Here is a 16,762-nt window from a genome sequence, read left to right as displayed (position 1 = left end):
GGGGGAGGTGGTGGAGTCACCGTCCCTGGTGGTGTTCAAGGGACGGCTGGACATGGTGCTTGGGGACATGGTTGAGTGGTGACATTGGTGCATGGCGGTGCTTGGAGCAGACGATTTTGAAGCCCTTTTCCAACCCTGATGATTGCAGGATTCCCTGCCGGCCGCCATGGCCGCTTTAAGGCAGGCATCGCCTCCATAGGGCGGGACAGCGCCGCTCATGGCGCACGCGCAGAGGGGCGGCGGGTGAGGGGGCGACAAAATGGCGGCGGGCGCCTGAGGCGGCGATGGCGGCGCTGAGGCGGGCGCTGAGCGGGGCCTGGCGGCCGCCGCCTCCTCCCTCCCACCGCGGCTTTGCCCGGCCGGCGGGGCCGCCGAGCTCCCGGCAGCTGCGGGAGGCCGACGAGGCGGCCCCGGTGTTCCAGTACGCGGGGAAGGCGGCGCGGCGCCGGGGCCGCGTCTTCGTCTGGGGCTTCTGCCTGGCGGGCGCCCTGGGCGTCCCCAGCTTCGTGAGGCCGGACGCGGGCTGGAAGCGGCCGCGGCGGGTGCAGCCGACCCCGTACCGGCTGGAGACGGACGGCAAGGTGCCGGGGGGGCTCTGTCGCGACAGGCGATACGGCCGTGGGCGGGCCTGTGTGCCCCCGACAGGCCCCTGATAGCAGGAGGGGGGTTGGTTGTCGCAGCAGAAGGTTTCGATACCTTTTTGGGGTTCTTTGAGGGAAAGTAGAAGCTCCTGCTGTATTTACTGTGTTTTTGTCTCCGTGCGTCAGGGCTCGTGCTCTGCTGGCCGGCTGGAGGCAGGGCAAATGGCTGGGCCTCGGGCAAATAGAGCAACATGGGGCTGTTATCCCCTAATATTTTCCCTTTTTATTCTTTAAGTCTCCCGATGTGGGTCAACAAATAGGTTTTGCTGTTTTGTCTGAATGGGTCCAGAAGCGATTGTACAAGCGCAAAAGCAAAACACGAAATCACAAACATTAGGCTTGTGATTACACTGTTATGCTAATCACTAAACTTCATTTTTGATCGTTTTCCCAAGGGCCATGAATTTGGGCTGCATTTAGACATGGCTTAAAGAGTTGCTAATGAGAAAACTGTCTGGAGTGGGGCTTGTTTTCCTAAACAGTATTTTATTGATAAAGGTTATGCTTTTGTTTGCCTTCAAAGATCACCTCTGCTGCCTGTGGCTATGGATTCACGCTGCTGTCCTCTAACACCACTGATATCACCAAAGTGTGGGGCATGGGGCTGAACAAGGACTCCCAGCTTGGATTTCAGAGGAGCATAAGAGACAGAAGTAAGGATTGAGGTCCTGTAAGGACTGATGGGGTGGCACTGTAGGATACATGTGGCATGGGTCACGGGCATGGAAACGTTCATGGGGTGATGCAGACCACAGGGCCATACTTCTCTTTAAATGTATATATCTTTTTAATATGGCTGTTGTTTTCACTGTAACTGTTTAAGAGATACATCTGTTCTATGCATTATACTTGTGTCCTTGCTTGGCTATAACTGAAGTGGAAGCAGCTTTTCTGCAGAAGTGCATGTTTGCAGGTTAGGGTGCTGCTTTGAGTCCGTAGTTTGATAGTGGGCTCATTAATAAAATGGTTCTGGCAAGATGGTTTGCTCAGTTCTGTTGCTTTTGGATCTCTGAACTAACTCTCTCCCACAGAAGTCTTCTGGCAAAGTCAGTGGAGACTTGTGAAGCTGTAGGTTTTCTTTTTTTTAATACAAAATTGCATTTTGAAGGAAAAACACTTTATTCAGTTATTTGGTCTTACAAGCTCTCAAATATATGTGAGAAGATGGTTTCTGTGCAGAAAACCATTTATTTCCTTTTCATGCCTTGTAAGAGCCTAATCCATCAAGGTATGGTGTGTCTTATGGGCAAAAGGTTAAATGTTCTAGCAAACCAAAAGAAAATGATTGTTGCTATGGAGGATGCTGAAGCTTACAGTGGAACTCCTGTGTATTGCTGCTAGAATCCTGTATAGATTTCCAAGAGTCTGCATGTGTAGCAGATGTGTGTGGCTTAAACAGCAACTGGAAAATGATGGGACCACAGGAACCTCCATTTGGTTTTGCTTTTAAAGGTGTTAGCTCTTACTCTGAGTCCTGCACCTGCTCATATATCAGGAGTGTTCTGTCTTTCTCTTGTTTTTCCTCTCATGTATCAATTATTTTTGCTGGAGGATAGAAACAGGTTAAATAGCTATGCAGTTAAAGCCCAAAGTAAGGGAATGTGCAGTGTTTGAGAGCTGTTGAAAGCGATTTGCAGAGCAGTGGGATTGCTGCTGCTCCTTATTTAACTTCTCTCAGACAGGCTTCCTTTTGGATAAGTTGCTTGTTACTTGGTTTTGCAAACCTGGTTTGTTACCTGCTTGTTCTAATGCCATGTCTGTGTAGAGCTGTTTCCAGAAGAACTTACAGCTCACCAGCTTCCAGGCCATTGTATTTCATGGTCTAACTTCAGCTGTTTCTAAGCTAAACTACTTATATTTTATGCTAGCCATTCCCTGCCTTAGCCACTTTGTTGTTCCTTTTCCTCCGAGATCCTTCAGATATCATCAGTGATGGCACTGAGTTCATTACCACAGATCCCAGTAGCTTGCTGGCTTGACTGGAAGGAACAGGGAGGAAGAGAGAGAAGGAAAAGTTCTCTTGCTTTGTGATGTCCGTGTCTCTTTAGACACGTACAGACCTTGCTGTCTTTTCCTCCCTGCTGCATTGTGTGCCAGGCCACTTGCAAACAGCCAGTTGTGACCCCTCTCCTCACATCCAGTAGTGTCCTACTGTAAGAGTAGTGTAGGTGTTCTGTTTCTTTTTCTAATTGAAGGCGGTGAGAACTAGTTAAAATGCTGCTACATGGGAGCAGAATGCTGCGTCAGGTCTTCTGGGATTTGCTTTCACTTGTTCAAGTGGTTTTCTTTTGATATCAAAGCTTTTTATCTCACCTTAACCTTTTGCCAAATACTGATTCTGTTTTGCTGTTCTTTTTTTTCCCCAGTTGACCATAACTGATTGCATATTCTTCAGGTTACTAAATCTGCTTGGAGTAGAGCCTGTCATTTCCTTTCTTAAACCTTAGATCTCTTATCCCTCATGGAGCCCTGCTTGTTAATGTTTCTTGCGTGCCTGTTTCTGAAAGGGCCTTTAATCTGCTGTTCTTTAAATATGAAGCCCTAAGATTTTTTGGTTGCCTTTCATGCTGTCTTTTTGTGGTTGCTGATACTATACCTTGTTTGCAGTATCCCCAGTTGTACAGAGCACTTTAGTTTGTGCTTAGTGTTAGGCTTTCTAGTAATCCAGCTTTATTCACCAAAGTGGTTGAACATATGTCTGAAAGCCTCAGTTTCCCAGTTCTGGCCACCTGAAGCCTTAATATGGTTCAGTCTCTAGGATTTTTGATTAGGCTACGATTCCTGGCTTCAGTCATCACTGTTTTGTGTTTTTTTAACCTCTTCCTCCCAGTGGTGAATATCAGTTGCCATTTTACTTGTTTAGCATCCTGGCTTTCTAAAATACGTCTGCTTTTGTAACAACATAGGGATCAGTTTGTGTATGGAGGATGTAATCAACAAATATTTGATGAATTTGGTTTATAGAACTGACTTCCTAATTTTTCTCTATTCCTTAAGCTAAAGGCTACGAGTATGTCTTGGAACCATCTCCAATTCCATTACCACTGGAGAAGCCACAGCAGACTCGAGTCTTGCAGGTGTCCTGCGGGAGAGCCCATTCCCTGATCCTGACGGACAGTGAAGGAGGTATGGGATCGCCTGTGCTGGTGACAAGGGATGCTTGACTGTGCTTTCATTTAAAAAAATCTGAGAAGGATTGCCTTATATCCTCGAGAACTAGACCCCAGATGAGCTGTTGCACTGTAAATGTGGTGCAGGTAGCTGCTGGCCTTTGTGCGATTGCTCCTAGGAGGGAGAGGCCTCAGCTGATAACCAGGTGTTGAGCTCTGCATGCTGTTTGGCTCAAGCTGTAAACGTGTTGGATGCTTTTTTGCTACAAGTATTGCAAAATACGGTTTGTTTATTTAGCCCCAGGCCTCGTTTAAGTGTAGGCTATTTGTCTCGTTCGGGCAGATGTGTTCTTGAACTCCGTTTTGGATGGCTATGCCAATAGTTGTGTGTTACTTTCCCTATGAAGCCCCTGAGTGCTGCATTTATAAAAGCCATGAATTAATAGGCCTTCGTACAGAAGATCTGCTTTGTGAATTGGCTTTCCATGTCTCTGGTAATTCTGGTGCAGCGGCTTCAGTGCCACACAGAGCAATCCAGTGCTGCTTATCGCTGGGTGAGCTGGCTGCCTGAATGCTCCTGTGGGAGGCTGATCTATTTCGGAGTCTCCTTGGTAACGGCAGATTGAACGAGGCAATTAGTGAAGAACAGCCACTGGGCTCCAGGTACTGCCCCGTGCCTGCAGCACTACCGCCTGGATATTGTTGGCTAAAATGGCTTTGGGCACTTGAATTTAAGTGGACTTGCTTTGAAGAAAGCTTATGCCAATTTTTACAGTACTGTGTTTGATCTTTTGTGCTGAGAACCTCAGGAAAATATTCTGTGTACCTGCAAAGAAGCTTTCATGAGGCTGGGCAATAATAAAAACTCATGCATTTTATTACTGTTTTTCAGTCTTCACCATGGGAAACAATTCTTACGGACAGTGTGGTCGGAAGATTGTTGAAGATGAAATTTACAGGTGAGAATCCAAAGAATCTGATCTTTCTTAATGTTAAAAACATTATTGCATGAAAATAACCCTTCAGTAAAACCTGGAGGTAGGAAAAGTCTGGTGGTACAAGGATACTGTTCAAGATTAAAGAGTCTGAGAACAGGCTTTTATGCTGCAGGCATCATACAAAGAGCCTGGCTTTAAACCCAAGCTGGGCACGAGTGCTCTTCTGACCATGTTCATAAAATAGAACAAGCTGTCGGCATCTGACAGTTTTCACAGGGCATAGCGAGGAAAACCCAACCTTTGTAACTAGCCCGAGGTAGTCAGTGTTAGTAGACCTTTTTCCCTTTAGCCTCTCAGAGGGGTGCGCAAGTGCTGTTTCTGAGGGCATTAGAAATGCCATGTAATGATGAAAGAATCCTTTTACTGAGTCTCTTTGCTGTAACTGTTTGAATCTGTACTGCTTTTCCTTTGTAGTGTTTTTGCGGGCTACACCAAAGCATATGCTCAAAATACTTGATAAGATGCTAGTGATGCAAGCGGGTAGTGGGAATATGTTGAAAGCTACTGATTCCCTGGCAAGGCCTATAAGAGATCTTGCTGGTTGCTCTTAAATCCTCAAGACTTGGCCTGTAGAGTTTAAGAAAATAGCTGTAGTTTAGCCAGCTCTTTTTCACCTGGATACGGGAATTTAGTCAGTTGGGTTGTTCAGAATTCCTCTTTGTATGAAAATGTAAATGAATGCTGACGCTGCTTTGTTCGTGCTCTGGGGTTTAAATCTGGTCAGTCTGTAATTCAGCGTAGCGCTGTATAGGCGCTGCAGTATTACTGAATGTCTGTGCTCGTTCCAGACTAGGGAAGGTGTTTGAGGGCTGCTCGCACCCCCAGTTCCCCTAAAAGATTATATTTAAGTAGTGACAGTTCTTAACTTCTTAAAGAGGAGAATGAATTTTAGAGTGGAACTGTGCTTTCTGAATATATAAGAATGTGAAAGAATCTCTCTTGTCCTAGTGAAGTGGCTTTCAGTGAAGTCAGGTCTGCTTTCACGCTAACCAGTTGCAGTCCTCTGAATTCTGCTGTGTTGCCTTTTCTCTTGGTTGTTGTTTGTTTGGTGGTGTCCAGCGAAAGCCATTTGATTCATCAGCTGAATGATTTTGACAGCAGAGTTGTCCAGGTAAGAGGAACTTCTGAACCTAATTTTGCAGGTGGGTTGAAACCTGGCTGAATGGCTGGTCCGGAGGGTAGTGGGCAGTGGCACCAAGGGCTGATAATCCCCGTGTACTTCAGGGTCGGCAATGGGCCCCATCCTGTGCACCAGCTTTGTTAATGGTTTGGAGGATGGGGTGTGCCTTCTGCAGGTTTGCAGATGACACCAAGATGGGAGGAGCACCAGGGGTTGTGTTGCCATCCAGATGGCCACAGACAAGCTGGAGAAATGGGCTGGCAGCAGCCTCCTGCAGGGCCCTGCCTCGGGAGGAACGGCCACTGGGACTGACTGACTGGGGAGCAGCTTGGCAGAAAAGGCTGTGGGAGTCCTGGTCACTTGGCAACTGCTTTATTTTGAGTTTTGCCTTCCTCATGGCAAAAGTGAACTGCGAGACCTGCTTAGGGATTGCAGAGCAGTGTATGTGCCACCGATTCTTCGCACTGCTGGAGCACTTCCAGGCACAGGAGACGTTCGCTAGTATGACTGGGCAGCTGTAACAATGCTTTGTGGGCACATTGCTCCTGGTCCAGGCAGTCTCCTCAAAGGCAAGGATTTAGGTCAGCACTATGAGAGTCCACCGTGGTACATCTTAGTTATGTTTAGATTTGGGCTCATAAACTTCTGTTTATGCTCTTTATGGCTTTTTAAGGGGAGTTGAGTAAACGGTACCTGTTCGTACTTTCACAGCACCTACATGTTTAAAATTCTTGGTAGTCAATCTCTTAATTTGTGGATTAACCCCTGCAATCATTGGCTAATGTTTAGGCTCTGTTCCTGAAGATGTAGGCTTTAACTTAAGCCAGGCCTGTGGCAGACATGATTGCTGGTTCCATGTAAATGTCCATTTGAGAACAGATGTGTTCTTAGAGCGCTCGCGTGGCAGGGGATCAATGGCAGTTTGTAGCTGGAACTGGGAGCCACGTGGTAGCGCTCTGGGAAGGAAGGGAGAGCTCTTATTTATTCTTTACTGCTCTGTTACGTTGCACTGCTGAATTGAGCTTTCTGTTAACCAAGCCTTGTTTTGGATCTGAGACCAAGTCAGCTGCAGCATCACTTTCCACGAAGAAAATTCTGTTTATTGTGCCATCTCATGCTGTTCATAGCTTTCCCTGTCTGTAGAGCCATTGGATGTGCAGGGAAAGGTCACAAATCTGTGCTGCCAGACATTGTAGAGGTTCATTGCTCAATTTGTCTGCCTGTAATGCTTCATTAAATCAATTCTGAACACGGGACCTTTCCTGACCAGCTCTGGCTTTTTGTTTGTGTGCAGGTTGTGTGTGGCCAGGACCACAGTCTGTTTAGAACCGAGAAAGGCACGGTCTTTGCGTGCGGTTGGGGAGCTGATGGACAAACAGGTAGGAGCTGAGCTCAGCTGTGCTCTAGTGATTGATGAGTTTAATGAGCTGTCTGCATCCAGAGCTCGTGATGGATGTTGGTCTCCATGTGTGGATGCGAAGGGGTTGGTGTCTCCAGCTGTGTGCAGATGTTCACAATGCTCTTGGGTAGCCGCACAGAGACAAACCAGTTCATTATAGGATGCCATGCTGGCAATCCAAGCATGCATCCAAACACGCAGTCTGAGGAGAACTCTGTATTTACTACCTCAGTTTAGAGGGAATGTGGAAATGGCACACAAAAGTGAGCTCCTTGGTTCTGCGCAGATCTTGCTTCTTGATTCTCATTTCAGGGTCTGTTTTGCTTCCTGCTCAGAGACCTTTGGTGGCTGCTGCTGTCTTAGTATGGGATCTTTGGGCGGGTTCTTGCTGTCAGAGGACTCTTCTAGAGTATTTCCTACTGTTTAGTCCTTCTCTAGCTCCTGAAGCTGGATTCTTCCTGTGGTTTTCTCCTGCAGGCATACCACAGCCCATCCTGTTTGTCATCTGCTTTCTGGCCTCTCATCCAGGCAGCTGTCACACAGTGTGCTTGCTTCCCAGCATCTTTTGCCACTTCACCTGCTATTGTCTAAAATGTTGCAGTGTGCTGTCGCTCATGGTTGTTCTTGCAGAAGACACGGTGCAGCAGCTTTATGAAAGTTTGCCTCTCTCAGGGTAACTGCCTGGATTGGTTAGTGCTCTCATACTCTTGCAGATGAGAGACCAGGGCCTAGACTTTTCCAGGTGTGATTGTGTGAAGTTGCTTTGTACTCCAGAGAGTACTAGAGAGCAGATCTGGTGTTTGGGGCTGGTTGTTACAGACAAAGATGAATGGTCTGTAATGTGACAAAATGGTCCAATGTGGGCATTAAAGTATTTCTGAAAAAAAAATCTTGATCATCTCTTTCCTCTTCCTTTCAGGCCTTGGGCACTACAATATCACCAGTGTTCCTACGAAGCTAGGTGGTGACATTGCTGGAGTGAACATTATCCAGGTCTCTTCCTACGGGGACTGCTGTCTGGCTGTCTCAGATGAGGGAGACCTCTTTGGCTGGGGGAATTCCGAGTACTTGCAGCTGGCATCTGTCACAGAAACCACGCAGGTCAGTTGGCCTGGGGAGGGTTTACATGTTTGTTATGCTGTGGTTAAAAATGACACATTTCTCCCAGCTCTGTTATTTATTTTTTTATTTGACAGCAGTATAAATCAGTATAAACTAACACCAGTAGCAGGCTGACTTTCCCAGTGCTTATAAAGCCAACCTGTCTGAAATGGTCGTGTAGCTTTAGGGCAGTACGTTAGCTAGCTGGTGACAGGCAGAGGTTTGGCTGACCTCACACCACTTTGTCAGTTACAAAGGAAGAGCACACCCTGTGACCTCATCCCCTGTCTGCTGACTTTGCACCAAGGGAGATCCAGTTTGAGTGTTTGTGCTGGTTTCTGGACGGAAGAAGCAGGATTTTTGGCTGGCTAATCGAGAACTTTGAATGGCCCTGCTTTGAGCAGGGTTTTGGTCCAGGTGACCCTTGGAAGTGCCTTCCAACCAGCCCTGGTGGGATTGTGTGGCTCTTCAGAGTCTGACACGGTAAAGGAGCACCTGAACTTCTTCCCCACCACAGAAAGCAACTGATAATAAAAAGGAAGGTGATGAAACAAGACATCCTTAAAGTGTGCTTCGTAGCAGCATTTAATTCCCAATACTTTCTGCCTTAAATAATGCTGTAACTGTACCCATCAACTTAAAACTTGAGGTATAAAGGCACCTCAACAAATAGCCAGCCCCAGAATTGTAGTAACTCGATTGAGGTTGCTCATTGAAACCCCACAGACTAGATTGGTTCTCACTCACTGTCAACATTGAGTGGGAAATACATTGACTGTTTATAAACTGGTTCTGTGGCTGTTTGTCGTAGTTTCTTGGGCACTTATGATAAATATTGGAAGGAAGTAAAGGGGAATTGCCTTTTAATTTTTCAGGTTTTTGATTTTTGTGACTTGCAGGATGGAGTACTGGGCTGCTGGCTAGTGTACATGGGGACTACAATCTTGCTACTTGTAAATTATGAACAGCGATTTTTGAAGCACTCTTAAGATCTGTAGAAAGAAGAAAAAGTATATTGCAGAAGAATCCATGGAAGGCAGTGTACACAGAGGGTCCTTCTAGCTCTTCAGCTGCTTTAATAAAATCTGATCAAGGTTTTGTTGAGACACATAAAGAAAGCAGCTTCTCTGCTGTATTAGTTCCATACTTCATAACGTTGAGCTCTGTGCTGTGGGCCTGAATTTTTCACCAGCTACTTCAGTAGGTTTATAGCTGACTCCTAAACAAATTCCAGTGTTTTGAAGATACTTTTTTTTTCTTTTTGGAGCAGCTTACATGGGGAAAGAACGTAGTGCTGACTTGACACTAAATGTTGCGGTACTGAGGTCATTAGGCAGATGGTCTCCTAGAGACAGTGCAGAAAACAGTCAGGGAATTCATAATACTCAGTATTCGTGGCAGAAGGCCAAGAACGGGCAATTGCATTAGTGTGGCTGTTATTAAATAGGTACCTTTGTGTCCCCTGCTACTCCTGACCTACCCTTACTGTAGGGCTAATTGCTGGGACCCCGGAGGCCTGAGGACAGCGGCCAGGTTAAGCAGCGTAGCACCTTCCTGGCTGCTGCGTGCTCCCGACTGAGGTCGGGGAGGTCTGAGGCAAATGAGTGGCATGCCTGCCAAAGCTGGGGTTTTAGGTACCACATAACATCCAGATTGTGAAAGTGCAGAGCTGGCTGTTACCTATGATGTCTGAGGTCAGTGTTGACACCTGGCAAGCTCTGTAGGTTTCTGTTGTACCCAACCCTACTGAATAAGACTGATATTCTTTGAGTGGCTTTCCTTGGTGTGTTCAGAAATGCTGCTGCAGAGCATTTCAGTGACTTTGCTACTTTGCCCACTGGGAGGCTGTGGCAGGGTGGTCTTGTACTGACAGTGGTGCTGTGTGACCTGCAGAGCCGGGGACACCAGCAGGCCTTAAGTGCTCCCAGCTTTGCTGCCCTGCGTAGGCTTCCGCTGGGTAGCTCTTTCTGGTGTGTCTGCACTCTCAACCTTAATGAATTTCATGTAGTTCTTTTAGTCTTGGGACTTGCATTCGTTCTGTTATTCAGGCAGCAAAGGCTGTCTGCATTTAAGTTGTCAGTGTATGCGAGCTCTTACCACAACCAGAGGACAAGTTAAAAATGTATGTCTTGTTTCCAGTTTAGTACTTTGTCTCTAATGACGCTTTGCAACCTCCTGCAGGTCAGCGTTCCCAGGCACTTGCCGTTCAAGATCGGGAAGATAAAGGAGGCTGCGTGTGGAGGGACGGGCAATGCTGTGCTGACAGGTGAGGTTGCTTCCACAATTGTGCCCACTGCAGGGCCCTGCAGTGGGTGGGCTGTAACTTACTGGAGCAGGCATCTTGCTCGCTTGAAGCAGGGCTCGCTGCCTGTGCGAGGAGAGCTTGGGGACTGAGATCACTGTGGTTAAAAACATTCTGGAGAGGCTCTGCACAAGCCATGGAGCATCTCTTCTAGCCCGTGCTGGTGGAAAGTGTGTGTGTGCTATTGGTGGTGCTTACGCAAGCTAGGAGAGCATGGTCACTGCCTGCTGCTCTGATCCCTTGTTTTCTCATCACATGGGCCCTGTGTGGCCTGTATGAAGATGAATATAGGAAGGAAGGCAACGCTTGAGAGGGAGAACATCCCTTCAGACTCAGTATAAGTCTGACAAGTAAATAAACCTTGATAAACCAGGCTGGAAAGCAGAGGGTTCTGAGGACAGTGAAACTGCAGCAGGTTTCTTATGGAATAGTTTTGGGGATTGCCAGTGTTGCACAGCTTGAAAGTTGCTGAATAAGGGATTGAGGGAAAGGATCCTACTAGTTTGAGGAAGGATCCTCTTGATGAAGAGGTTCCTCTATACGGTGCTGTTGCTGTGATGACGTGGGAGCTGCTAGCATGAAGGCAGTGGGGCTGGCAGTCGTAGCAACTTCCTCTGTCTTACGCTGTCCAACTGCTGCCTTTCCCAGGCACCCAGCTGGAGGCAGAATGCCAGGCAGGGCGACCAGCCTGCCGCTGCTTTGGCTGTGCCTCAAAGGAGAGAGCAGTGATAATAAAACACTCAGCCTCCAGCTGAAGTATTTTATCCAGTCTGCACTATGTTGGCACTTTTCCCCCATGAAAGTTTTGCCCATGAAGCTTGACTGGCTTACGCAGCTTAGAAAAAAAATAAATGAAGGCATTTGGATGGCAATGTGTTGTTTTATACTTTTAAATGTTCAGAAGGAGTTAGTCTGCTGTAGGAGAAAGGATAGCGTACCTTTGGATCTGATGAACTTCTGGTCGTGGTGTGAATTTCACAAGCGCAGACGTTCTTACAGAATTCCTTCTTATTGTGATGCAGAAGAAGGAAATGTTTTTGTCTGGGGATACGGAATTCTTGGGAAAGGACCAAACCTAACAGAAACAGCGGTGCCAGAGATGATCCCGCCCAGCCTCTTTGGCTGGTCAGACTTGAATCCGGACATCCGCGTTGCTCATGTTCGCTGTGGACTCAGCCAATTTGCAGCACTTACAAGTAAGTTTCTACTTCTGCTGTCAAGAGAAAGTCACGTGGCTATATTGTTGGCAGCTTTGAAAGCTAAAAAGTCTTTCTTAAACCACACTGGAACGCAGCAGGAGGGACAGGCAGCATGATCTCAGTTGGCAGCATGGTCTCTAAGCATAGGTACTGCTGTGATTGAGCTCATTACAATGTGAACGTAGGGCTCTTACCTACTTGTCACTTCTAGGACTGGCTTAGAAGAATGACACTTTCTTAAATAAACCCTAATACCAAAAAAAAAAAACAACCCTCAAACAGGAAACCCAGGAAGGTTTTTTAATTTCCTTGTACAGAGTAAGTCAGTCAGTTACACTTCAGCAGCAAGAGGAGTACATGTGATAAATGGGCAAGGTAAAAGTGAGTCTAAATCAGGGGGAGATGTTGGGGTTTCTTGCCCCCTCACCAATTCAGTTAGCAAGCTCAGGTGGAAGACCTACACATCTAGTATGCTGAGGGTAGGGCAGTATAGTATGTACACGGTGCATTTGCCTGTCTCTAAAGGAAGTTCTGAATGTGAAGGTCACTTAAAGATGGGCAGCAGGGGGCAGCAACACAGAGAGCCCGTGTACTTGTTAGCAGAAGCAATAGCTTGCTCATGAGAAGTGCTGGGTGCTGATGTGCTTGGTCCTTGTTGGGGAAGATGTGGGTGTGACACTGAGTCTGGTCACAGGCTGCTTGTAACTGCTGTCCCCTGTGAGCCAGAAAGAGTTACACTCTAGGTGGTACTGGTGTTCTGGGTTTAGCTGTCTGTGCTGTGCAGCTGATTTGCACACTTCTGAGATCTGTGTGCTGAGAGGCCTAACAAATGCTCTCTCTCCAATACAGCTGAATACAAGACTCTTTTCCCCAGCTACCATTAGAAGGTCACTTCTGTCAGGCAGCTGAACAGCCCGTGTCCAGGTGATGGCTTGGGGCAGATTTCACTGCCTTGCTTACTGATAGCTTATTGGGGTCAGCTCTAATTGTTTAATTTCCAGTGCAATTCATTCACTTCACTACAAATGATTGCCTGGAATCTCTTCTGCTGCATTCTTTCTTCAAATAAAATTCCAAAGCAAGAGCTGTAAGAAGGGAAGGCAAAGGCAGACTTATGCTTAGAGTTTGCTACTTGTCCTGCTCATTAGGCATCGCTTTCCCCAAGCACAAGCACATTTATTGTGCTTGGAACTGAACTTCAGGGCTTTCATGCTGCGTGTATAACCCTTTATACTCCCAACAGCACTGTAGCCACACTTGCCAACATCACAAATAGGGCAGTCTCATTTAAAAAAAAAAAAAAAAAAAAAGGACTATTTTCATTCTTTTTTCTTCTCTTCTCTCTACATAGACAGAGGAGAACTCTTTGTATGGGGCAAGAATCTAAGAGGGTGCCTGGGAATTGGAAGAATGGAAGACCAGTATTTCCCATGGAGGGTAAGGATTAAGACCCAGAGTGTACTTCTTAGCGAACCTTTGTTATACTGAGGCTGAGAAATATTTGCTGCATAGTTTGAAGTAATTTTGGAAGAAGTGGAAACCTCAGATAACTGTAGGACTGCTTTCTTTTCCAGAGATCCTTGCCTAGTGTGCTCTAGGGGTGGAGGTGTTCAGTAAACTTGAGTCTTCTGGTTCTGCTCTTTCAGTATAGATTTCAGATCCCAAAGCAAGGCCTGGTGCTGTGCCATCACTCCTGAACCACAGGAATGGCTTCTTCCTCATGTCCCCAGCCTGACTGCCTCTTCCCTTCCCCTCTGACCTGCACTTATTTCTGTGCATACTGCAAAGAAAACTGCCAGCGTTGGTTACCTGTGACCTGTAAGATTTGTGTTACACGTGTTTTGGTCATGGCAGTCAGGCTGTGCTGGCAGCAGGACCAAATAGCAGCGGGCTGCCTGGCCCTGCTCCTCTTCCAAGCCATGTGTCTGTGGCGGTGGGTCACTGGGCTGCCTGGAGTTATAGCAGGAGCCACTGAGCTGTTTTTGTAGCTGGTCCGCAGTGCTTCCAGTTCCACTCCCTTCTCTCGGTTGGCTTTGAGAGCTAGACTGGGGGTGTAGGAAAGCTTGGCTCCAGAGTTCAGCGCTCAGCCCAACAGATGTTCCTAGCCTCCACCAGGGGCCACGTAAGAGAGGAGGGAGGCAACCAGTTGGACCATCCTGCAGTCCCCTTCTGTGTGGCTGAACCTGCAGTGGATGTGTTTCTTTGGCATGTGCTCTCCTCCTCTTAAAAAGGAACCCCCAAAGCTATCTCTGGAGCATCTGACTGAAATCACACCGCTGTGGCTGAGCAGGGTCTGACTACACCACGCACAGTGTGTCCAGGTTTCCCGGGGTGGATGCTGAGGGTAGTTCTGCCTCCAGCAGCCAGCTCCTAAGGAGATACCAAAGTACCATTATGGTACAGCGGTGTACCAGAACAAGGGCAGTTACCAGGCTCTTTTCCTGTCACGTCCCACTCTAGAGCGAGCCATCTCTACTTTCCCTTAGCTCAGAGGAAAAGCTTGCACCTTGCCCTCTGTAGCTTCAGCTTTCCTTGAGCTGTAAGTGTATTTGAAGTGCAAGAAGTGCAGCTGCTCTGGTTGGTGAGCTGGGTCTGCTTAGCGTCGAGGCAAAAACTGCCTGAGGCAAAGCCAAGCTCTTGCATCTCTCCTGTCCTTGCTGATGAGAGAAGAGGCTAATCCTCGTGGTGCTTGGGCAGGCCCTCGTCCTCTTGTCTGCATTTTGCTGTGGTCAGTTGTGCTGCTGCTGAGCAGATGGGCTGAGGCTTTGGTCTCCTCACTGGCTGCTGCTGAGATGATTCTCTCTGTCCTTCCAGAGCTTTGTGCCCTCCTGGGAGGGGGGAAGGGGAATATTTGGCAGCTTGATGCACAGGCACGTCTGGTGCTGGATCTTGCTTTCTCTGGGTTCTCAAGCTGACATATCAATTGATGAAAGTTCCTGTAAAAGCAAGTGGTATATTAAGCAGGAGGGGGAATGAGAAATGGGAAAGAAATACTGGGTGTGAGATACCAGCTTGAGAAATAATCTGCTCTTTTGCTCTGATGCAGGTGACTGTGCCCGGTGAGGTGGTGGACGTTGCATGTGGCGTGGATCACATGGTGAGCATGGTTAAATCTTTCACCTAGCAATGCTGCTGGGCCTCGGCGCTGCGCCTTGAAGATGGGGAGCTCGGTGATGAGCGTCTGGGAAAGGAAAACTCGCTCCATGGAGCCGGGCAAGAAGCGACTGTGGGCAGGGACAGCCCCTGCAGTGCCTCGGGGTGCTCTCGTCTCTGCATTGTTGAAACATCCCAACCTGGCTGCGGGAGGGAAGGATGCTCCCTGAGGAGGGCAGCAGTGCACGGAGTGCTTTGGCTGCTTCCTGACAAGCTCCCAAAGAGGCTGAGGCCCAGCCCGCAGCTGGTGCATCCTGTGTGTGAGGATGAAGAGATCTCCCTCAGGGAAGACTGGTGTGAGGTGAAATCTGTAGCACAGGGCGTTTGTTTACGGGTGCTTTCCTTGTCACCAGCTCTGGGGTGTCAGCATTGGACTGAGCCAAGCTATTTCCCTAGGGAAAGCTTTACAGTTACTAGTTTTTTATGCAGAAGAAAACTCATTCTGGCTGTTGGAGTCCAGCACAGCTCTGCTCAGCATCCCCCCCAACTGTGCTCTGCCCAGGCTGCTGTTCCCTGTGGAAGCTGGACATGGCCAGGGGCCTGCAGACAGCCCTGGGCACGCCACCTGCCACAGGCTCTGTGTGTGCACTGCAGACTGAACAGCCAAGGAACATCCAGGGAACACGTTTGTCCCACTGGGGGAGTGGGAACTTGTCTGCAGGGGGAAAGTGCTGCTGCTGTGGAAGCACAGGCCCAAGGGCAGGGGCCAGTCCAGCATCTTTGTTTCCAGCCTACTTCCATAAAGGTCCCTCTGAGCTGCACGTGGGGCTGATGTTCAGGCAGTGGAAATAAGCAGCACTCATTGTCACGTAGCGGTCTCCGTGTGCTGATCACAAACCGCTGCCTTTGATTTTTGGGGAGTCCTGGCAGTCCTCGTCCCTGGGGTTACGGGGGCTCTGAGTTGCAAAGAGCCCCTGGGCTGAGCCTGGCTCTTCTGCAGTGCGTGAGCCTTAGCGGGCTGTAGGCACAGCCTTGTTTCGTGGTGCCTTAGCAGAGGAGTTGTGTTAAGCTCATCTAGGATGCAGTGAGCTAAAGGAGATGGGAAGCAGCAGCTGGGTGTGCCTGCAGCAGGCACTCAGCAAATCTCACACAGAAGTGTGGGACAGTCCTTGTGAAATGCTCCCACCCTCAGGCATAGCTGTGTCAGTTATGTATGGGGTACTCCTGCTTTGTAAAAATAAATTAATAATAATAATAAACATATTTTTAAAAATGTTATTTTTGCAAAATCCAAGCATTTGTTATAAATAAAGCGATTAAGTCTTTGTATCTTTGTTTCTTAATAATGGAAATGTTATTTCACTTCACAGAGGGGCTGCTCTGCCTTGCAGTCTGTGTTTAAACTCAGGCATTTTGGCGTGGAGTGGTGTGGCAGGAACTTTGTCACCTGCGACACCTCCCCCAGGAGGAGCCCTACTGCTGTAGGCCTGTAGCCATGCTCCTGAGGATGCCATATTTAGCTGCATTAGCTGGATTTCTGTACCAAATTGGTTTTGTGTTAGCCTGACCAGAGCTTGGGGCCGAGCTCTATGCTGAGGCAATAACTTATGGAGGACTTCACATGAACTATCACGAAGGTGAGCCAAAGTTTGCAGTCAACCCTGTCTATGAGCTGCTCTTAACGTTGCTCTGTGCCTTGTGTTGTGGTGGTGGGTTGGGGCAGAGCAATCCGTGAATGTTGGATTGTGACAGTTCGCTGCTGTGCCTTCCCATTAACAGCCCTGATTTATACCTTCTGC

At 47.9% G+C, this 16,762-nt stretch overlaps 1 protein-coding gene across 2 annotated transcripts; it reads left to right on the top strand.

Annotated features, from left to right (window-relative positions):
* Positions 1–267: 267 nt before the first annotated feature.
* On the top strand, positions 268–16,290 carry RCC1L (RCC1 like). Of its 2 annotated transcripts, none has more exons than XM_084493577.1 (11): positions 268–581; positions 1,165–1,294; positions 3,639–3,767; positions 4,644–4,710; positions 5,809–5,860; positions 7,164–7,248; positions 8,188–8,369; positions 10,551–10,635; positions 11,694–11,867; positions 13,222–13,307; positions 14,917–16,290. In XM_084493577.1, exons 1-11 carry the CDS (start codon positions 285–287, stop codon positions 14,992–14,994), a joined length of 1,365 nt encoding a protein of 454 aa, XP_084349703.1. In that variant the 5' UTR covers positions 268–284; the 3' UTR covers positions 14,995–16,290. The 2 variants fall into 2 exon arrangements, with proteins under 2 accessions (XP_084349703.1, XP_084349702.1); XM_084493576.1 differs by having other exon boundaries at positions 5,698–5,860.
* Positions 16,291–16,762: the final 472 nt, after the last annotated feature.

The sequence above is a fragment of the Aythya ferina genome, assembly GCF_964211825.1.
Source record: "Aythya ferina genome assembly, chromosome: 19".
Lineage (NCBI taxonomy): Eukaryota > Metazoa > Chordata > Aves > Anseriformes > Anatidae > Aythya > Aythya ferina.
This window is presented reverse-complemented; position numbering and strand designations above follow the sequence as displayed.